At 41.3% G+C, this 23207-nt stretch overlaps 2 protein-coding genes and 1 long non-coding RNA gene across 3 annotated transcripts in view; all 3 read left to right on the forward strand.

The window, feature by feature from the left end:
* The first annotated feature begins 7604 nt into the window (after positions 1-7604).
* LOC131692192 (gastrula zinc finger protein XlCGF57.1-like) lies at positions 7605-9667 on the forward strand. Its single transcript, XM_058979098.1, has 2 exons — positions 7605-7753; positions 7844-9667. The coding sequence occupies exon 2, from the start codon at positions 7854-7856 to the stop codon at positions 9504-9506; it is 1653 nt and encodes a 550-aa protein (XP_058835081.1). The 5' UTR covers positions 7605-7753; positions 7844-7853; the 3' UTR covers positions 9507-9667.
* Positions 9668-10141: 474 nt separating this feature from the next.
* On the forward strand, positions 10142-11397 carry LOC131693776 (uncharacterized). The gene is made up of 3 exons (XR_009306326.1): positions 10142-10379; positions 10438-10609; positions 10862-11397. It is a non-coding gene; the product is annotated as an uncharacterized LOC131693776 (long non-coding RNA).
* Positions 11398-22649: 11252 nt separating this feature from the next.
* Positions 22650-23207, forward strand: part of LOC131686784 (midasin) — a 30712-nt gene continuing 30154 nt past the window's right edge. Inside the window, exons 1-2 of the mRNA XM_058970779.1 lie at positions 22650-22854; positions 22923-23167. Coding sequence (XP_058826762.1) covers positions 22762-22854; positions 22923-23167 — 338 coding nt within the window. The 5' untranslated portion in view covers positions 22650-22761. The remainder of the gene's footprint in view (positions 22855-22922; positions 23168-23207) is intronic.

Below are 23207 nucleotides of genomic sequence, written 5' to 3' on the forward strand. Positions count from 1 at the left end.
AGGAGAATCACCAACTGGTCCGTGACTGGTAAAGCTCGTCGACATAACAGGTGATTAAAGTAATATCAAATATCTTAATCCCCTCGTACCTTACTGAGAAAGCAGAAAGTGAAATCCAAATGACGAAATCTAGACAGGAAGTTCTATAATTTACAATAACAGAATCCGTGGAAAACATTGAAAACAAACGGGATAACTAAAAGCCTAATATCAAGGAAAAAAGATCGACACATTGATAGTCTCAAGGTAAATTATGGAAATGGAAAGGTAAGAATGCGTAAACACCAATAATAATAACAATGCTACCAAATGAATTTATTTACATTGAAAAAGGTTGGTTTATATGGAGCCAAACGATGCTGAATCCCTCTGGTTAAAGACTCGACACGTCAATCGTTTGTTTACCATTTATCTGTCAGTACCATTCCAATCGAGCACGAGACCTGTCAATGGCCCTCGTTCCAGAAGGATTCGAAGCGATTTTTCGGAATGAGGGCGTTTGACAGGTCTCGTGCTTGATTGGAATGACACTTACTGATAAATAATAAGATAGAGATGGCGAGTCTTTATCCAGAGGGATTCAGCGTCTTTAATGGAGCCCATGCGCTAATCCGTTGCAGTTTAACCCTCCGTCAGTCGCGCTAGTACCGAAATCGTCTTAGGGCGCCAGTGGCTGCTCGTTCAGTGGGCCATAAGCGCGACTTCCGGATGGTTAAGCTTGGGTTGAGGAGGGCACTCATTTTTGGGTAAGGCAGAAATGCTGATCAGACCCGCTCTACACCAATAATGTACTATAACTATAAGGAAACCATACAGAATGTTAAAAGGATATCCAGATATTTTAAGCATCCGCTTGAGTAACTCGAGAAGAACAATCAACCTAGAATCATACATTAACCCGTGACAAATTCCTAATATATTCTGGGAATAAAACTTACGGATCTATCATCTGTTGGTAGAAAAGAGATTTTAACTACTAGAGGGAGCAAAGCGCTACTGTCTCCATGTATTCACGGACCGAAACATGGGGTCTGTATGCGAGAGAGCTCTTAGAATTCACATAACACAAAAACATCATCGAAAAATTTCACTACCTGTTTTATTACTAGTTTAAAATAAAACTACCATTGACCGAACGTTTGAGAGGTCAAGAAAATTGGTCAATCTGGAAGCTCGCTGTCGAGACGTATTTGGACGTAAAGCCTACACAGAAGGCAGACGGAACGATACCAGCAATTGGCGAAATAAAATGCAGAAGAGCTCATGCGAAGATCATTCTGTTGCTGGAACCTTTAAGTTTCAAATTGAATAGTTCGTGGCGTAGGATTTGAGACCTCCGAGAAATGGATTAATTTGTTGTTATTCGCGGATCTTCTGGAGTACAAACCGATGGTAATGGCGCTTGAAAATTGCGTTAAACCCCTCGTCGGTAAAAGCATCAAGACAAAAATGTTCCAATAAACGCAAGTGTGCTTTAACAAAGCAGACTTCATTGGAAGAAAAACATTCCCCCCGAATCCGACACAAGACGTAACCAATAACAGGAGTATTTTGCGCAGTCATATAGTACATGTTCCAGGTCCTCGACCTCATCGCATCTGTCACACTTGTTGTCAGTTTCTAAACTCCATAGCGCTTCCCTTTCATTGGTTAGTGTATGACCACTTCTTATCTACGTTAGCGTTTTAATCTGTCTGGCGTTTAGTGTTAAGTTTTTAAACCAGCTTTTTCATGGTGGTTCTTCAGCTATTATGTAATGCTATTTTCCTTTTTGGGTTGATATCGTTTTATAGTCCTTGGTGCACTCTTGCCATACCTCATCTCGATTTACAAGCATTGCGTCTTGCATCGTTATTCCGTTATAGAACGATTGCTTTTCTGTTACATTACATGGGTGCGTTTCGACTTCGTCTCATCAGAAACCGGATGATTTGTCGGAATAGATTAGCGCCGGCTTGACGCAAATCCCTAAAACTAAAAACTCATTGTTTCAATCGAACGACTGGTCAAACGTGATGTCCGGTCCGAGCAGAAGTTCTGTTTATGCCGATAAGACACAGTGAAGCCGAAACTTGTCTTGGCTTAGCGGGCCTATGCGAAAGCACTATGCTATAGTGTAGTGCTTTTCTGTTCGTTGGACTGCTGCTTTATCCGCCACTTCATTACTATGGATCTCCTGATGATTAAGAATCCATCGTATTCTGATGTATGATCTTCTCGTGCTCTGTATATCTGCCAAGCATTATAATTGTCCTGCAAGCTTTTTCAGTCGGTTAAAATTTCACACGTGATTCTCCAGTCCGTGAAAATAACTGCTTTCTTGTACTTTTTCCTGCTAAAGTACTCTATCGCTTGTTGTATTGCCAGTATTTCTGCGTTGTGATTGTAAAATTTCCGTTTATTTTCTCTGTAATCGTTTTGTCCTCCGTTTCGTCATAAACTGCAGTAGCGATCCCTGACGGCTACTTTGATGCATCAGTGAAAAATTTATGGTATCCCGCATATCTCGTTTGTTCAGTGTCTTTAAACAGTTGTTGCCACACAGTACTGCTATAGTGTTTTCTTTTTTTGGCTATTTCCTCCCAATTTTCCTCGAACCACCTGCTTCGTGTCTATTGTTCCGAAATACGGCATCCTTTTCTGCAGATTCACGTCTCGTTTTGAAGGATGGACTTGATACAACAGGTCCATATTCTTTTCCACAAATTCCGTTAGGTAAGATCCATTTGGCAGTTCCTTTTACAGGGTTATTACAATATTCGCTATTGGGGTTTTGAAGAAGGTGCTCCGGATCAGCTCTCTTTGTGAGTGTTTCAATTCCTTGGCGCATTGGTGGCTGTCTAACGTCCGCAAGCATCAACTGCACAGGCGTGCTTCCCAAATATCCCATCGCACTTCTAATAGAGGCGTTTTGTACCACTTGGTGTTTCTCTACTTTACTTTTTGCCGCATTTCCATAGATGGATGCACCATCCCAGTAAAGTTCAGCCGGAAATGAACTGGAATTCTGGATGGTTCCAGTTCGTATTCCGGCTCCAGTGACACAACCGATTCTAACTAGAATCGATTGTGTCACTGGAGCCGGAATACGAACTGAAACCAGCCAGAATTCCGGTTCATTTCCGGCTGAGCTCAACTAGGATACTCCAAACGACTCCTAATCAAGGCGTTGCCTATTTTTATTGGGGTTTCTGGGATTGCATTTCCTGATCTTTTTCCGAGCATTTTGATGAAACCCAGCTTCTCGCTAGCTTTCTGTCGAACTGCCTTTATGTGCTTACGATGTCGCAACGATCTTTATAATGTATTATAGCCCAGATGAGTGTTTGTTACTTCAATACGCCTTCCTTGTATGTTTATTCGTAGATGATAATTTTTTCCCTGTAAATGGCACGACTGCGGACTTCTCAACGCTAAGCTATAGCTGTAGTTCTTCTAATCTGGTAACTAATCTTGGGAGGATTGCATTTAATTTTTCGGTAGCTTCTTCGACTGTATATCCTTTCTCAATAACCGCAAAATCATCCGCAAACTGTATTGGTTCACATTCGTCGTCCGATATCTCGTGCATGTTCGCCGAATATAAATTAAACAATGTCAGAGATAGTGGACATCCTTGGGGCAAGCCATCACTAACCTCCATCTGTACCCTTGCACTCTCCGTCGTTAATAGCAATACGTGACTTCTCAGGTACTTATACAACCAGGATACTATTTTTTCCAGTATTCCCATTCTTGCCAATTTCGTCAACGGAAGACCGGTGTTCACCGAGTCATATGCCATTTGCACATCCAAAAACGCCGCCACATTTTTTCTAAAACCGAAGGACAAACTGGGAATCAAACTTTTGATATCATCTATTTCCGTTAAACGATTTTTAATCACTGCGTTAATTTGCTTAATTTCCACATTCAGTAGTGCAATTGGTCTCCTAGAATTTGGCCGATCCATGGCATCCCGTTGTTTTGGGATGGGGTGTACTTCCGTTAAGCGTCAAAGCTCAGGGATTTTTTTCCGAAACCAAGACCGATCTTAGTATCTCGCATAATTTTATACGCATGTCGTCGTTCAATTGTTTCAGCTTTGTGTAAGAGATCCTGTTTTCTCCTGGAGCCGAGTATTTTTTTTCTTGTCCGTAGCACCCCAGCAATTCGGGATCGGGGCTCGCATGAGACTTTTCTATTTCCTTAAATTTGTCTTTGAAATAGAATTCCATAAACTGCCCTTTTCATGTGTTGTCTCTGTTCGTTGACGACTTTTACACTTTAGTGCTGTATCAATACCTTTAATTTTCCGAGCAATTCCTGTGTCGCCAGGGTCAAATCAATTGCCGATTCCCTGCCACCAGGGGCGCCTATCATCGTTTCCGAGCCGTCGTTTATCAACACCTTTTTTGATAGTTCAATCAAGCTATTTAGGAACTTTTCTCTACTGTATTCTTGGTATTCAGGAATCCAAGATGTATGGTGTGCATTCATGTCACCTCCAAATAAGATTTCTCCTTCGACCCCGTCTAGAAAGTGGCAGCACTTCGTCAGTTTTTTTTTAATCTCGTTCGTAAGGCTTCTGTCAGGAGGTAGATATATTGATCGCAGGTTGAGGGTCTTGAAGTGGTAGCCTGTGCTCTGATGAATTTTAATCCATACCGCTTCTGGTTGTACCATATCTTGCAGCCGGTTTTCTGTGTCTCACTAAAAAGGTTACTTCACCATATCCATATCCGTTTTTTCTCTTGCAAACTAATTTAATTTAGCGAAGGGTTCATTTCCCTTTAGCCATATCTCCTGTAGTATGACCACGCTGATATCATTAATTACCATGGTAATATATAACTCTTCCCTTTTTCCGTTGGTTGTATACTTTTTTATATTAAGTTGCAGCAATTTAAATTTCTTATACTCCATTACTTTTATCATTGTCTATTCTATCGTGGTTCATACTCGTCTGTTATTTATTTTGTTTAGCTCGAAAGAAATATCAATCGACAGGTGATCCTTTTCAATTTCACTGCGCGGTTTATGCAGTATGCACCTCATTTTATTGGGCAGTTCGATAATTTGAGTGAGCCAAGACTGTGCATGTCTACATAGAAAATCTCTGTTTCGAAAACATGTTCTCTAACGAACCTTTTTTGCGTTGGTCTCCTCCAAACTCATACGATTCCTGTATTCTCTTCGTGTGAATGTTGCGAATCGTAGCCAGGTAACGATGGGAACTCCTCGGCGTCTTCCAAGAGGCTAAACCGATTTTGGGTTGACACTTTTTCCGTTTCCGGATACGTGACGTGAGGTGTTTGACCCTTGCCATTGTTTGAATTATTTTTGCTCTTTTTCCGCTCAGGACAATCCTTCGTCGCTGCACCATGATTTTCTTAGAAGTTTACATAGCGTGCTTCCTTGGCAGCTGCCTTGGATTTCATGTAGCTTTCTGCAATTTTGACTTACCTTACCGTTCAGGCTAGAGCCTTGTTGTCTCTTGCTGTATGCAGAAGCCGTCTCCACTCCACTCGGTCCATTGCTGCTTGTCGCCAACCTCGCAGTCTTCGAAGGGTCCGCAGGTCGTCCTCTATCTGATCGATCGACCGTGCTCGCCCTCAAGCACCATCTTCACCGGGTCGTCGAACATTCTTACGTGTCCAGCCCACCGTAAACGTCTTATTATTGCGGTATGCGTGACGGATGGTTCTTCCAGCAGCTAATGCATATCTTGGTTCATTCGCCTGCGCCACGTTCCGTCTTCCATCTGCACGCCACCATAGATGGTACGCTACACCTTTCGTTCGAAAACTCCAAGGGCGCGTTGGTCTTCCACGAGCATAGTCCAGGCCTCGTGGCCGTAGACCACCGGTCTAATCAGCGTCTTGTAGATGATACACTTCTTGTTCGACCGGAGCGTCCTCCGGAGTCCAAAGTAGGCACGATTTCCCGCCAAGATCCGTCTCTGAATTTCTCTGCTGGTATCATGTCGGCGGTTACCAGTGAGCCCAAATACACGAATTCGTCGACCATCTCGATTTCGTCACCGTCAATCCAAACTCGGGATGGGAGTTTCACATTGTCGTCTCTAGAACCTCTTCCTGTCAGGTATTTTGTCTTCGTAATGTTGATGGCAAGTCCACTCCTGCTGGCTTCAGCTTTCAGACTGATATACGTTTTCGACATCGCCTCAAAGTTCCGTGCCATTATGTCAATGTCGTCGGCGAAGCCAAGAAGCTGGACGGACTTCTTGAAGATCGTGCCACACGTGTCTATCCCCGCTCTCCTTATTACACCTTCTGAATAATTTTGACATCTTTTTCTTTACAAGCTGTGGTCGGAAGCTGCAGCCAATGATTTGCCAATGGAGCGTTTCAACCAATTCTCCGGTTTTCCATTTCTTCTTTATACGTTCTACTTTTAGTACAGGAACCCCCTTCCCTGTGTATTTTTTCAATTTGTCTTCTCCAAATCCTACGGGTACATTTGGTACGAAACGTAACATCTCTCTATGCGACGCCGGGAGAACTACACCTAAATTTTTGTTGTCCAGAGGTGTTTTCTGTAGTTCAGTAAAATCTTCTCTTTTGTCCAGTTCCAATTTGTATCTGAATTTTCCCACTTTCGTTATTTCCTTGCATTTTTTTTAAAATCCTACCTCATATAGGAGCTTACCCATATCTACTAGGTGCCTAGGAATCTCCTTTTCAAAGTCATTGGCTTAATGTATGCAACTTCGGATAAACAGACCGGATACATCGGCTGTGATTTAATACCTTTGGTCACATTTTTGTTCGTAGTGGTCATTTGATTTTTTTCTGTAAGTTGTTTGTTGATTGTGAGCGTGTGCGCACTGTACTCGCAGGATTTTTTTCAACGTAATCCAAAGTCCCTCCAAACAAGGTCCTAGCATGCGTCAAAATTGTTAGTGGTGGTGAGCAGAGACAGCCTATAAAACGTGGTATTGATGACGTAGACGCTACCATTCGCCCTTAGAAACTGTCACATATACGAGCACAGAGAGTTTTCGTTTTGACGCATGCTAGGACCTTCCTATATAAGGACTTTGAACGTAATCCACCTTTTGCTGATCCTGCCATTTTATTGTCTTTTTCTTATTTGCGTCTACTTTTTCTAGATCGATAGGATCGATTTTTCAACATGGCTTTTTCTCGTCTAAGAACAAACTTTCAAATCACCGCCTTGAACAGGGAAATCTCCGTTTAAATTGAACAGAACAAGCCGAAAGTGACCCGTCTTTCGGGTATCGCACTATGACCAAAAAATGGTCTTTCAGCTTTCGGCAAACAGTACAAAAAATTTAACTTCCGCAAGAATCTCCTTTTCGAGATCAACTCCTCTTTATTCTCGCTCTAAAACGATCTTTATCCCAACAATCATTGGCCCTGAATCGTAAAAAAAACTCAGCAAAAAGCTATAACCGCTCTGCCCACATTTTTAAACCGTACGCACGCTTTCGCTACACTTCCCGGAATGCGTTCCGCTTTTCAGATCGTTCCATTACCAGTATCATTTTGATACGTGATATGCGCACAAACCCTTATCTTGATGGTCTTTCCCGAACTCCGACAAGCTAGACTTGCTAGCTGTCAAAGTCCGTAGTGCCATTTTGGCAGAATAAGAACAACAGCAGCAGAATAACAAAAGCATAAAATTCTTGAAAACTTGCTATTAAATTTCGATGTAATTGTTCAGATTCACCCGCTGTGCGACACTACTTTCATACAGTAAATCAGGAATTGAATTTCGGTTGCTGGTAAGATAATGTTTGGTTTTAAAATTCTTAGTTTAACCCGAACATAGAAAATTTACACCCTTCGACAACACCACCTATCAATAATTTCAGATTATCAACAATGTTGGGAAAATATGGTGAAACACCGGAAAGTGACCGAAACCGAAATCAACCGCTGCCGATGGTACCGCCTCCACTCTATCCGGCACCATCCACAACATCCATAGTGAATAACCGATCAAACGAAACAACAGTAGCTACTGTGGTAAATTCACTGCCAACCATGCTTGGCAAAAGTGTGTCCGCTGGCCCGTCATCGACCGTAGTGGCAAGCAGTTTGGAATCGAGCGTTAAGCAACTTACCCCGCAATATCAGTGTCAGCTTTGTCTCAAGTGTTTCGAGAATGTGTCCGCTCTGTCGTTGCATCTAAATTCACACGAGCAAGAGTATCGCGGTACGATGAACTACAATGGACAGATTACTCCCGCACATACGATCAAAACGGAACCGCAATCGTTTCATCTGGTAGCACCACCGAACTACCCGGGTACCGTGCTGCAGGGTTTTCAGATCGTCACCAGCTCCGGCCAGGTGTGTCAAATTTGTCAGAAGGTTTTTAGTTCCGCTGAACAGTTTCATGCTCATATGAAGATTCATGAAAACGAATCCCGATATCGAGCATGGTATCAGTCTAATTCGGCTGGTGCGGCTCCTGTACAACCACCCAAGGAACCAGAGGTAGTAGAGGAAAACGATGGAAAACCGATCGACTGTATTGTGTGCCATAGCAAATTTCAAACCGCTGCACTATTGGCCGTGCATCTGCGCGAGCATAGCACTCAGAAACCGTACGTTTGTACCATTTGCGGAAAAGGTTTCATTCAATCTAACAATCTTTCTACACACATGAAAGTGCACTCTGGACAGAAACCTTTCAAATGCGATATCTGCAATAAAAACTTCAGCCAGTCCAACAATCTAAAGACACACGTAAGGACCCACACGAACGAACGACCCTACGCGTGTGCCATTTGTGAGAAACGGTTCAACCAGAAAAACAATCTGACCACACATATGCGAACCCACTCGCTCGTTTGTAAAGTCTGTCGGGTTCAGTTTCAGCATCCGACGGAACTATCCAATCACGTACGGATTTGCTATGCAGATCTTAAGCCAAACATTTGTACCGTGTGTAACAAGGTGTTCGTCAACAACGACGAACTGACGGATCACATGAAACAGCACAATCAGGTTAAACCACACAAGTGTCAGATCTGTCTAAAAACTTTCACCCAGTCGAACAATCTGAAAACTCACATGAAAACTCACATCTTCCAAGACCCCTTCAAATGTTCCTTCTGCTCGCGTTCGTTCCAGAATGACGAAGAATTCGCTCGTCATTCACTGGTGCATTCCTCCCCGAAACCGTTCAACTGCCCTTACTGTGGCAAACAATTCATTCAGTCAAACAATCTGAAGACACACGTACGAACCCACACTGGCGAGAAACCGTACAAGTGCTACATATGCGACCGATTGTTTAACCAGAAGAACAACCTCAACACCCACTTGCGCATTCATCAGGGGCTTAAGCCCTATCAGTGTACGGTTTGCGAGAAGCGGTTCAATCAGAGTAACAATTTGAACAAACACATTTATAAGGTTCACTGTCACGAGAAGGCAGACCAGCCCATCGGTACTGCTTCGACAGCTGCTGCTACCATTGGGTCAGCAGCAGACGTTCCGCTGGATGGTGTCGGAACGGCCAGCTGACTGCGATAGTCGGTCGTAACAGCATGACCACCGTCGATTGATGGGAATCTCAAAAGTAAACTCTGTAAATGATACGCACTCAATTTAATGTTAGTTCTTTTTTGCGTACATCGATGATGATAAATAATATAAATAAAGTAGTAGTCTATGTATATGTTATCGATATAGCTTGACAAATAGTTGTATTGTTGTGCCTTTGAAAGAAATCGTCGTAGGGAGATGAAAATCGGGCTGATATTCTGAGAAAAAAAAATCATGCCCAAAAATTTCGGGTGTATAGAATAATAGCTGATTGTATTGCTGATGTACTGGTGGCTTAATCTTTGATCGACACTTCAACCTCTCTGTCACCTACATTTCGCATAGTACCCCTTTCATCAGTGTGTGTGAATCTATGTATGGCGTAACCCCGCTTGTCTAAACGCCTACCTCAATTTTCTCTCAAGCTTCTTCAGGTTAGTTGTACTCCTGTTAGAAATTAGTATGCTATGAGAATTTAAAACAAAATATTTAAATTATGGCTGAGATTCCGATTATAGCAGACTTGATCACAGGAGGCGTTGCCAGATAGTAAGAAAATGTTTCATTATTAATTGTACACTTGGTTAGATCGGAAGTAAAAATATAAGGTTTGTTCCAGTACACGGAAGTTACTCCCTGTTGCTCCGGAGCAAAAAATTCTTGCTCCTTTTCACTCCGGTTTGCTACCAAAAGAAGAAAAAGGGAAGAAGATAATACAGGAACGTTTTTCTCCCTGTTTGCTCCGGAGTACTTCCAGTTTCTCCTGGTACTGGAACAAACCTATAGTTAATCGGCCTTATTCTTCTCGGCGTGTGACGAGAGGTGACTACGTTCCAGATCTGAAGCGTGGTGGTTAACTTGTAAGAATACATCTGTAGATGAAGAATTTCTGATTATACCTCAGTTGCAGGTGTAGATTCACGGTCTCACATTAGGGGGCAGCAGGGACATCCCATCCCCCGGACCAATTGCGAGTTATGAGTTTTTCTAGGTGGGGTTGGGGCAGCATTGCACCAACGACACGACTGGACACTGCCATTCCAAAACTGTATCGCAAATCTGACTACCCCTCAGTGATTCAGGTAACTGGTACTGTCAAATTTGATATTTGGGTAGAAAATGCAAGAAACCAGCTGCACTGATGAACCTGTTATCGTTGTTTCTTTAGTTACTATTGCAACCCTTGGTTACGAAGAAGAAAATAAAAACAAACTTTTTCTAACATGCCGCTAAGAGAAAAATTCTAACTACATAGTAGATAAAGTCACAAACTATTTAAAATTTCTCATGTATTTTCACAGAAGTAATTTATTATATCGATAACTTGATTTCAGCTCCCAGGAGATCAATCAGAAGAGTTAGCCGTTGATTCTGACGCTAGTATGATACGGGATCTGCCTATTACCACAGCTTATGCAGCTCAACAGACTTGTGAATGGATATCTAAAAGGTTTTGTCGTGAAACCGTTGATCATTTGACTATCACGATTGTCATCTTGGAAAAAATCAGTTGGATATTAGCAACAACGAGGACACCGGTTCATGATTCACGTGTCACACAATCAGAAAACACAATGTACTGCTCTCTATAATTCCACTGATAATCAAAAGTGTTATTTGCTTTTCAAAAGTATTTTATCGCACAGTTTATCTAGCGCATTTTTTTGAAATTTTTTTTTTCCACCTATGCTAATCACCTTGATATGAGCATCGTTTAGTCAATAGACCCTCAAAATATCAGCTCTAGCGAAAAGACCGAATTTTCCCCTCGTTCGCGAATCCTCAAGATTCATTTCCCGACGATAGTGGCACTCATAACTTAGATTCGCTTAACACAGTAAAGGCAAGGCCCATGATGCTCCGTTCGCGACTGGCATATTTTATACCCACCAGCCATTCAGTCCTCGACACGGAGATAGATCTTGACTTAGGGATTCTTACTTTAAGTCGCCTCTTACGACCTGGGAGCAAGAACCCAGTGGATCAATTCTTGGCTGAGATGCTCCAACCAACACGACACGTTGTCGTCCGTATACACCGAAATTCGAAGACTTAAATCCAGCAAAACTTCAGCGAGCTTCCATCAGGTGAAAACCATAGAAAACCCCCAACGGTTGAAAACCCAGCCATATTCTGCCAAACCTCTGTGAAAAAAATTTTAAGGGTTGTGTACAAGACACGACCACGATGACATTAAAAATGCAGCCAGTTTTATGAGCAAGCAATTGGCCAAATTAAAATCCGTTAATGCCATCGACTGTTTCAGAACTACACACAGCCATGCTATTCTTCACTAGAGATAATTGTTGAATTTTTAAATTAAAATCGATAACCTGTAGTGTGACAAATTCAAGTTTTAAAAAAGTTTTATTAAAAAAGTTCCACGAAATGGGAACATAAATTAATGATGCTCACAAACAAAATCTTACATCTATCTTTAAATACCTGCTATCAAATTAAATGTTTGCAAGCACGATAGAAAAATAACTGGTCATAACTCAAACTATTCGTAAACGAAGAAAGTTTAACATATGTATCTTTATATATTCGGTGGTTTCTGAAATGTTCTATATTTGGAGTCCATTGTTGGAATCCTGAAAAAGACTATTTGTGGAATCCACAAACACGCGTGCTATGGAATGAAAAGTACTAAACTAACTAAGGGCTTTTGGTTTAACAAAAATAACATGCAGAATGGAACAATTAGTTAGCTGCAAAACAAGGTCTCCCTTCTCACGCTACTTTCATCAGATAAATATTTCGAAATAAAAAGAAACAACCTTTCCCTTCAGAATCTAATATGAAATACTGATAGCTTGAAACGTGACATCGGCTTTTATCACTTTCGCACTGATGATGGAAGGACTACCTTCATGAAGAATAACGAAAAAATATTTGCGGATTTTTCACATCCTCCGATTTCTATAATATTGCCGATTTTTGGATTTGGTTTGATTTTCGCCAATTTCAGCATGGCAATATACTTTTAAATAACTGTACATTTTTGTATTGTTTCGGAAGGATAATTTTAAACAAATCACAGATTGTTGTAAATTTCAGATCGTCAATGTACGCGTAAGCAACAAGTAACGAATATAAACGGCGGAATTAGGTTATCGTTGTTATTGCCAAGAATTTTTCAAATTTGTTCTTCATTGTTGGTTATAGCCCTGAAAAGGGCTTTTAATTTACAAAAATAACATGCGAAATGGAACAATCAGTCATCCGCAACAACGGTTTGCCGTCTCTTCTAGCCGCGTGCTACTTACATCGGATAAATAATTAAAATTGGAAAGAAACAAACAATCTTCCCCTTCAACAGATAATTTGAAATACTGATAGTTTGAAACGTGACATCGGCTTTTATCACTTTCGCATTGTTGATGGAAGGACTGCCTTCATGCAGAATAACGAACAAAAATTAGCGGATTCTTTTTGGTTGGGCTTTCGCTAGTTGGCAGTGTTGCCACATCCTCCAATTTTCTGAAACATTGCAGAATTTTGGATTATGTTTCTAGGTCAATTTTTAAGAAGGGCGTTACAGCAAAAGGTAAACAAACTGGTTTTATGCTTATTATTGAAGCTTATGCATTAAACTACCATTGTACAATCAAATTATTATGGAAAAAAAGCTTTAAAGGTCGTCAAACTATAAATCATAAAATGGGCTTAATTCAATTTTGTTGGAAATGAAATCATTTCGTTGTTAACCCCCAATTTAATTTAATTTCCATATTTAGCAACATTTAAGGTTCTATAATACTTATATAAACTTATTGAAATCATATTATCTAGTAATAACAGAAATTTTCGTGATTATAATGCGATTAACGTGAATTTAAAAACTACAGGTATTAGGCCTTATAATTTCTAAACCTTCAATACGTCCTGCTTTACCGACTTATTTTATTTGGCTTTCGTTTGTGCGCCCCCTACCTACGTCTGATGGTGGAATGTATTAGGTCTGTTCCAGTACCAAGAGAAACTGGAAGTACTCCGGAGAAAATCATTCCTGTACCCTCTTCTTCTCTTTTTTCTTCTTCTGGTAGTAAACCGGAGTAAAGGCTAGTTTACAGTTCGGGAAATGGATCACGGGATTTCGCACGGGATTTGCGTCGGGATTTGATCAGGGAAAATTTCCCGCTGAGATCTCTCCAAACTGTCAAACCAAAAACTCTGCTGCTTCTTAAAAATACAAACAGTATCCAACTTGCAGCAAATTGCAAACCTTCTAAAAAATACTATTTTCCCCGTCGGAAACAATTTATGTTGAATTGTTCCCGGCCGGATTTCTGTGTGGAGAGTTTTAAAATCCCGTGATGTTTCCCGCGGTTGGGTTTACACTTCAGGAAAACTGTCATTTTTGTGTAGACTCAATTCCCGTCACGGGATTTGAAATCCCGAGCTCCATTTAAAATACACAAGGACCCAAATCCCGTGACACGTTTTCCGAACTGTAAACTAGCCTTAAAAAGGAGCAAAGATTTTTTGCTCCTGTTTACTCCGGAGTGACTTCTGTGTACTGGAACAAACCTATTGTTGCTAAGCCTTTCGATGCCTTTGATTGATACTCGTCACTTTCCTGATCGGAATGAGAATAAATTTTAATTAATGAAAATCTATTCCAGACACCAGTCTTTTGCCTGGTCAGTCGATATTGTGCTTAGGAAAGGTTCTGGTACCAGTGTGCTGCGAATGCCAATGCCCTGCTCAAATTGTCAAAATTGCTGTAAAACTTCCTGCGTTATGTGATTGCGACTGCCCTGAAATTTTGCAAAATCTGCAGCACATGCCACTCCGGTGAACAGTATACAAGATAGAATACATCAGCAGGAAGTTTGTGGGTTGAACGGTAACTATTATTTGCGAAACATTTATCTGGAGTAACTGCTTTCTGGTAGACCACGCTTCAGCGGAGTTGAACGAAAAGCTAGCTGACGTAGATAAAATGCTAACGATACTACAAACTTACGGAACCTTCCTATGGATTTTGTGAACAATGCAGAATAAACGGTTGTAAAGGAAAGCGATACAAACTTGGTGTGGCTCGGTTGATCTATAAGCGAATGATGAAATATCGAAATACCAAGTGCGAATTGAAAGAAATTTCAAAAATATTGGAACGATTGCCGATAAGAGTTCATCAAACAACAGCATTTAGTTAACCAATAGTGCGAAATGGATTGCCTTATCACTTCAAACCAGTTCATTTGAAGGATATTGGATGGCGAGGTTTTCAAACAATATAATAAATGTTAGATAATGAAACCATTTTTGCTACTTCGCCATAGAGATTCCGCATAATGGTAAATAATAGAGAACATGGCTGACAATCCGTGTTTCAATATGTTTGCAACTACTTGCCAATTACATAAACAATCATTTCAAATACTAATAGTTACAGCCCAATTTTATTTCATTTGGCATATATGCAATATTTTTAAGTCTCGTCAAGCATCTTCTGCCAGTTGCTGTTGTTCATTTGTCATTTTGCAATAGATTGCAATAAATGAGGGAAAGAAATTGTTAATCTTGATGCAATTTCTAGATGGCTCTATCATCTAGCTCGAAAATAGGCGAATCCGTACAGAGAACATGCTGTTTTATCCGCTCAAAGCTCTTCAATTTAACTTTTACATTCACACGTCAAGCAATAAATCCTCAGCCATTCAGTGCCTTGCCAGGAAGAAACTCATCGGTCCAAAATGCCTGGTAGACCGTAACCAATTGAATAGTTTCGTTAATATGTTTATACATAGCGATCGTCACGTAAAGATACACTTTTTTGGCAAGGCTTCAATTGAGTGAAAGCTAGATCCAGAATGAATTAATGATCTTCCACCTTTAGAATTTTTTTTTCTCCGTAAACTTTCGAACCAGTTTGGCGAAGTAATATTGGTCGCGTTTATCTACATAAAAAATCGAAAATTACACCAGAAATATATTACTAAGATTCAAAACTTACCGTTTGGCTCGTATGCCAGCCCATTATCGTTTTCAGAACATACTCGCTGATCTGGGTCATCACATCGGGAGCCAGCAAATTTGGAGTTTTCTAGTCCCTACAGAATTCTTTCCAGTATCACGGAGGAGATATTGTAAACATAACATGGTTGCTATACAGCAACCGAAAATCAAATAAACAAAGAAGTGCTGCTGGAGAATTTATTTTTTGGCCGTATCGAGGGGTCACTCAATATACTGGTAACTGGCAATAAATTACTCGCGCACTTTTTCAGCAGAAGATTTCATGAAGTTTCAGGTCGTGTCGTTGATTGCACGCTGCTAGACCTCTAAAAAATGTCATATTCGAACGCAGCTTTGACGAAGCGAATCTGTGCCGTTTAGAAATCAAAGATTTTAGCAATAAAAGCACCAGCCCAACCGGTTCTGAGCACTACTCCCCATGAAGGATAGTGTCAATCCTCGATTGTCGTCACTGCTTGCATGGATAACCAATGGATCCCAAGAGGCGACTACGTACAACGAGTGGAGATAGCGGCCCGAAGGTGACACCCACCAGCGTGGAGACATAAAAAAAACTAATGTAACTGCAGAGATTACCAGTTACGCCATCGATACCCACAGTGAGTGCCAGCAGAGGCTCGGTACAGAGTGAGTCACGAGGAAACTAACGGGAGATGGGGTTACTGAATCGAGTGTTCACCCCAAAATCAGGTAGCGCCATAACCAAGAATGACTTGTTACGTAAGTTATTGTGTATTGAATATTACTACGATATTTTTTAGTGTGCACCTCAATTCCTAAAACCCACTAGAAAAAATGAGACGTGTATGAAAATCGAAATACGCGGCAAGGCTCGCTCGAACGACATACTCAGCATAACGGCAACTGTCATTCATAAGTGAGTGAAACTCGGTGTTTCCTTTTTCGGCAAACCGCACATAAAACACACAAGCAGTCAGCATCAAACGTGCAAATAACTGCTAGCCGTCGGCAAGGCTAATCGAGCAGAAAAAACGTGCCTAAGAGTAACTCAAGAAGGAAGCGTCCCGAGCAAATATAACGAAAGATTCACTGTACGTGAAGCATCAAACGGTGACTACTTTGCACCGACCGGCAGGTTCGATTGGTCCACGTGTCGGAATCTTCAGCAAGCTAACCAGATTGTCGGCGGATTGACATTCGAGCGGAGGCGACCGGGATTTTGATTAAAGGCCTACGGCTAGCAAGTCTGGGAGCAGCATAGGACAAATCAGATATCATTTCGTAGAGCAGTATCGCACACGCCGTCCGCCCGAATTGCAGCTAACGTCCAGACGACGAGAGGAAGATCCATCTGGAGGCATCTTCCCGTATCGATTCGTGTCGGAACTGATCATCCAGCAACGGTATACTGAACAAAAGACCTTGCTATAGGGTGATAAGCCTATTTGCGCCATATTTATATTATCACCGTACCCATTTGAAGCCGTTGGTTAGAGCAGTGTCTGCCATCTTTGTTCAACGCGTTGAGTCAAATGGTAGCGTAACAATAGGGACACTCGATTCGAGTTTTCATTGTGCTCAAACACGAGAATTTTACTGTTTTCAACGCATTTGTGTTATTATATTGGTTCTTAACAACGAAGCAAAGCGGTTGATGTCAATTTTTACGCATTCCATTGATTGTAAGGCAAGAAATTACCGAATTAGTGAGGCACCTTGCTTAGTATGGTGAAAATAGGCTCATCACCCTAGGTGTTTTTTGTTCACAGCTCAATTCCATCAATTGTGTGAACCGCACAGAAGATTGACAGGAGGAATCGTCGGTCACATTTCCCATCGGACCTACATACGACGGTCGTAAGGCGCTGTAAATAGAACGCACGGTTGCGCGTCGGTAGCTGGACGGGGCACAAGCCGCAGAAATTGACGAGGATCAACAAGCATGTGTGTGTGGATGTATTTAGTGCTCGGATCGGCGATGAAGTTAATTCGCCGTACAGATTAGGCCGAGACATGTACAGCGACACCGAGTCAACGTCCATCACGACCGGGAGAAGAGGTCACAACGATGTTGGGTGCACCCAGAAAAGAAAAACCGTGAGTAAGATAAAAAAGTGCGATATAATGAGAAGGAAGAAAACAGCTAAGGCGAGAGTAGGACAGTGATGCTTTCGTATGTAGAAAATAAAGGTGACACATTTTATTGTATACATTTATGGCGTTGAATTTGTTAGCCGGTCGACCGAAGCATTTCCATTTCGCAGAGGTCGTTTCACAACAGACTCTTGGGAAGTCGTACTTAACGGAGGTGAGGAAACAGATCGACGAACTCTATGAGTTAGTGAACTAAAAGCACAATGTATACACTAAGGTGAATCAAATCGACCGTAACAGCTGCTGAACGCAACGACAGAAACGACACCGAACACGCGACGGCAGAAAGCGAGCAAGAGGACCCGAAAAAGCAGAAGAGCGAGCTGGAGGGCACCAGCGACCAGAGGAACGTTTGGAAACACCGTGGTTAGTGCATCGTGAGAAATCAGCGGACGAAGCGGAAGGAATGGAAACAAAAGGAAGAAAAGAAGAACGTCAGTCTCCTCGGGAGATGTACAAGGGAGATGCACTGATCATCGAAACAAATTATAAGACGTCCTACGCCGTTCTTCTCAAGAAAGTGAGAGAGGACCCTGGAGGAGAGCTGAAAGAGTAGGGAGAGAATGTTAAAACGAGACGCACACAGAAAGGCGAGATGATCTTAGAGCTGAAGAAGGATCCTTTCATCAAGAGCTTGACTAACAATAAGCACGTTGCTAAATCCTTGGACAGCGAAGCGAACGTGAGAACCCTGTTGTAGGAAGCCGTAGTCGAGTGCGAGGGTCTAGATGAGATAGAAGAACTGAGGGATCGAGCAGTGCAAACTAGATGTACCGGTCAGGGTGGCCAGACCTACCGATGTATCGGTAGTCTTACCGATTTTGGTCTTCTCTACCGATTCACAGACGACCAAGGCAAAACTACCGATATTTTGTTATCCCTACCGAAAACTACCGATTTTTATTGATTTTGGACACATTCATTTTTTGGGTTGGATTTGGTCTGAGATCTGTGTTTTCAGTATTTTACAATTCTGTCAACACTACGTTTTTGGGACAACAACCCGGCCTACCGATAAACTTTTAGTGACCCTACCGATATTAAGGAATTCTATCTGGCCATCCTGGTAACGGCAACTATCCGGATTTGGAAATCGTATGGAGGCACTCAAACGGCGGCGAAGGTTCCGCAAGCACATTCCGCAAGACAGTCGGGAATCTATCATCGACAGAAAATTTGGCAGTCCTTCGTTGATGGATAACATGAATTGTCGAGTTTTTAGTGTGCAGTACACATAGAAACCACCAAGCGATTCACTACACCATTGGTCAGTGGAATTGTATTGTAACACGGAGAGTGAGAACTGGCGAGCGGAAGTGGAAAATAAAGGACTTCGACAAGGACATTTTTGTGGCAGTACTTCGTGTGGATATCATCACTCCAATTCCGAATGCCGATGAGCTATCGGAAACAGTAGCGAGAGCATGTGGAAAAGTGGAGTCGAGGAACTACTGGCGTCCGCCGTACTGCTGGTACGAAAGGTTAAGCGTCCTCCAGGTTGCCTGCATAAAAGCCTGAAGACGCGTTCAGAGAGCAAGATCTGAGAAAGTCAGAGAACGGTGTTAGGTGGCATTCCTACAGCCAGGGCCGCTTTTAAACGCAAGATAGTGCTTAGTAAGTCCACTTGCTACAAGGAGCTGTGCAGAGAAGTATAGACGTTAATCCCTGAGGCAACGCTTACCGTGTCGTGATGGCCAAGATCAAAAGTTCAACGACGTCAGCTGAAATGTGCGCAGACAAATTTAAAATTATCGTGGATGGTCTTTTCGCAAAGCATGACCCAACAGCATGGCCGCCTACAGCGTACGTTGATGCAGACAGGCGAAATGCTAGTGACAATCGAGTTTCCAACAATGAGCTCCTTATAGGCTGAAAGCGAAGAAAGCTCCCGGTCCGGACGGTATCCCTAACGTGGCACTGAAAACCGCGTTCGCAGCGTTTCCGGGCATGTTCAGGATAACTCTACAGAAATGCCTGGACGAAGACTACTTCCCGGACAGTTGGAAGATCCAGAAGCTGGTGTTGCTGCTGAAACCACCAAGATATACAGCATCGCATCGGCCTATTATGCCTGCTGGATACGCTTGGTAAACTTTTGGAAACGGTCATCCCCATACAGGCTGGCGAAGTACGCTAAAAATGAGAACGGACTATCGCAGAGGCAGTTCGGATTCCGGAAAGGGTTTGGCGGTGGGCGCCATCCACACAGTCATCGCGGGCACGAAGAAAGCATTGAAGCAAAGGAGAAAGAGTAATTGCTACTGCGCCGTGGTTACGATCGACGTGTAGAACACGTTCAACACCGGCAGCTGGATCGCCGTGGCCGGACTATTTGTGCATGGTTTTGAAAAGTAACTACGTACGTCTCTCAATACGTGAGTGAGTCGCCCCTCGGATTTTGGCGGACTGCACACTGACTTCATCATGTTTGACTGCTGATTAACTAATAAGAGTTGCTTAGGAAGTGGTAAGTAGGAATTCATACCAATCCGACCCATATTAAAACTACAACAGCATGATAGCCATCATTGTCGGCCGCCCCCATCTCCATCGTTCATGGGGAAGAATAAAGGATAAGGTAGACGGGAAGTGTTGATGCTCCACCTACATAACGGAAGGTAGACGACTCATCAGACTCTTCCATAGCTGTCGCGGAGTTGGAAGGGTACAAGGTCTAGGATTCGCTCCAAGCAAGCGATGCGACCTGTAAACCATGATTTATTAGGTAGTAGTTTAATTGGTTTTCGAGTACAGGATCACTCAAATAAGGAAAGATCTTGTTTTTGGTTCTTTTTAAGCTCTAGGTAGCCGGCTACCAAGAGTATCCTATGTTTTCTAAACAAAAGCAGTTTGAACTCCATACCGCCGACCTTAAGAGTATTGCCTAGAAAAGCTAATCTCATCTGCATAATGGGCCAGATCACTATTTATTACGACAGTATTCAGACAAATTGCGCTATTCTTTCTTTACGACATATATTTATTGGGTTGAAAACTAGGGGTAGATCATTTGCGATGCATTTTTAAAAATCAGCTAAATTAAATGCATTTCTTTCCATCAAAATAGAAATTCGTAATGTATTTTGCTTTGCGTGCAATGTATTTTGCGTTGCGTGTAAGACGTCAAAACCCTACAAAAAATTAGCCCTAAATTCAACAAAACGTCGAACAAAGCGAATCAGCGTAGGACGTTTGTTAAACAAACTTTTCTGCCAGGGAGTGAAAAGTTAATGCAAAAATGGAAATTAAATGCATTTTTTCTAATTTGATGCAAATTTATTATACATTTCTAGAGTGATCTGCCCCTAGCTTGTGATGCATTTTTAAAAATCAGCGAAATTAAATGCATTTATTTCCATCAAAATAGAAATTCATAATGTATTTTGCGTTGCGTGCAATGTTTTTGCGTTGCGTGCAATGTTGTTTGCGTTGCGTGTAAGACGTCAAAACCCTAAAGAAAAACTAGCCCTACATTTAACAAAACGTCGAACAAAGTGGATCAGCGTAGGACGTTTGTTAAACAAACTTTTCTGCGAGGGAGTGCAAAGCTGATGCAAAAATGGAAATTAAATGCATTTTTTCTAATTTGATGCAAATTTGTTATACATTCTTCGAGTGATCTGCCCCTAGGTGTAAGGCGTCAAAACCCTACAAAAACAGCCCTACATTCAATAAAACATCAAACAAAGTGGATCAGCGTAGGACGATTGTTAAATATTTTTTTCTTCGAGGGAGTGCAAAGTTGATGCAAAAATGGAAATCAAATGCATTTTTCTAAGTTGATGCAAATTTGTTATATTTACATTCCTACACTCAGAAAAAAGTAAACGTTATGCCTATTGATTTTACACATAGATTTTTGCAATTAACGGAGGCATATAGACACTATTTGCTGGCACATAAACCTAATGTGTGTATTTACAAGAAATATTAATCTTACATTCACATTCCATAACTATTAGGCACATAAAACCCCATTCTATAACAATATGCACATATAACTTATGTGTGTGCATACATAGTTTATACAGTTGACACATAGAAGGTATGTGTGCGCGTGATAACAATAGCATTTCTTCTTCATATGAATTTTAAGCGGTTTGAAGCAAATAGAATTAACGTTTGGATTTTTTTCAGTGTAGGGTGATCTGCTTCTGGAATGCACTGTATCCTAGACTGTATCAATTTTTGCTGAACAGTGAAATTTATTGTTACATGAAATTTTATTGTAAATCTACTGTGAGAACTTGGCATCGAACAATGTTGAAACAGTAATAACTATAATATTTATTGTTTTATGATTGTTTGTAGGGTAAATGCTATTGTAAAATTCTAGCCGGGCCGTGACCCATTTCCCGAACTGTCAAATTGTTAGAGCATGTTCAGGAGTGTTTCAGTTTTAGATTCATAATTTTGACAGTTCTATAATATAAAACAGAAAATTTTAAAACTGGAACTTGTCCCCAGCAGCAGTTTTAGCGGGTGTTCTATTCAGTTTAAAATTCATGTCTCGCCGTGCCTTCAGCGTTACTGCATTCAAATTTTTTCCCCCAGTCCATCGGGTCTAAGTGTATGTGCTGAAAACTTTGCATGTATTTAAAACACAGTTCTAAACGTGTTTTAAAATCATCAACAAATAGAACGGCGTCGTATAACAGTTTTAAATTTTGAAACAAAACTGTTCGAAATTATAAAACAAAACGCTCTGCTGGGGATGTGAATGTTTCAGTTTCAATTCTACTTTGAAACTCCTATACAAAATAAAACGCTCCTGAACATGCCCTTAAAGTTGGACAGAGAATACGCACTGGACTGCTTTTTTCGTTTGCGAATTTTACCCTTTCTCTGTCCAACCTTAAAGCTCGGTAAAAGTTACGAAAAAATCGATCTTTTTCTCCGTGTATTCAAATTGTTCCTTTTTACTGTAAAGTTAATTAAATTCCGCGAACCGTGCTCCGGTAAATTTGACAGCGGTTTGCTATTATTTTTATTATTGTCAACACGTGCGTTGAACGAAGCCAGCAGCGCGTGTTCGTGTTTTTCTTAATACAATTTTGTGCTATTACTGGAAATTTAGGGAAAATCAGTGCGAATTCGTTATAAGTTTACTTAAAAAGGTAGTATAAGCACAATGGAAGTGGATTGCGATCGCGTTTGCCGTAATCTCCGGCTGTTGCGGGAACAGTTCGATTGTGTGCAAGTAGAAACGTTTTTAAGGTTATCGGTAAGTAACTGCATGCTGAAACCATTAATATTATTCAATTTAATGTATCGACTTTTTTAAAAATAAAGAAAATAACTTCATCGGACATGGACGAGTTAGCCTTGGTGCTGGGCCAGTTGATAGAAGATCCAAAATACACCGAGGAAATCGGTGATAAATTTGGGAACATACTACTTCTAATAGTCGCTAATACATTTAACACTATTAAGGAGGATAACGGAAGGGACACATTCGAACCGAGGGCTGCTGAGAGACATCGCCGAAAATGCGTTGCCTTATCGAAACTAATCAGTTGCTGCCCGAGTGTGCTAAGGTAATTATCCCATCATTATCAATCAACCGGTCAAATTAAC

The sequence above is a fragment of the Topomyia yanbarensis genome, chromosome 3 (genome assembly GCF_030247195.1).
Source record: "Topomyia yanbarensis strain Yona2022 chromosome 3, ASM3024719v1, whole genome shotgun sequence".
In the NCBI taxonomy this organism is placed as follows: Eukaryota; Metazoa; Arthropoda; class Insecta; order Diptera; family Culicidae; genus Topomyia; species Topomyia yanbarensis.

Bases quoted from the DNA above. Each gene is read 5' to 3' on its own strand.
- LOC131692192 (XM_058979098.1), top strand. From the start codon at position 7,854: ATGTTGGGAAAATATGGTGAAACACCGGAAAGTGACCGAAACCGAAAT.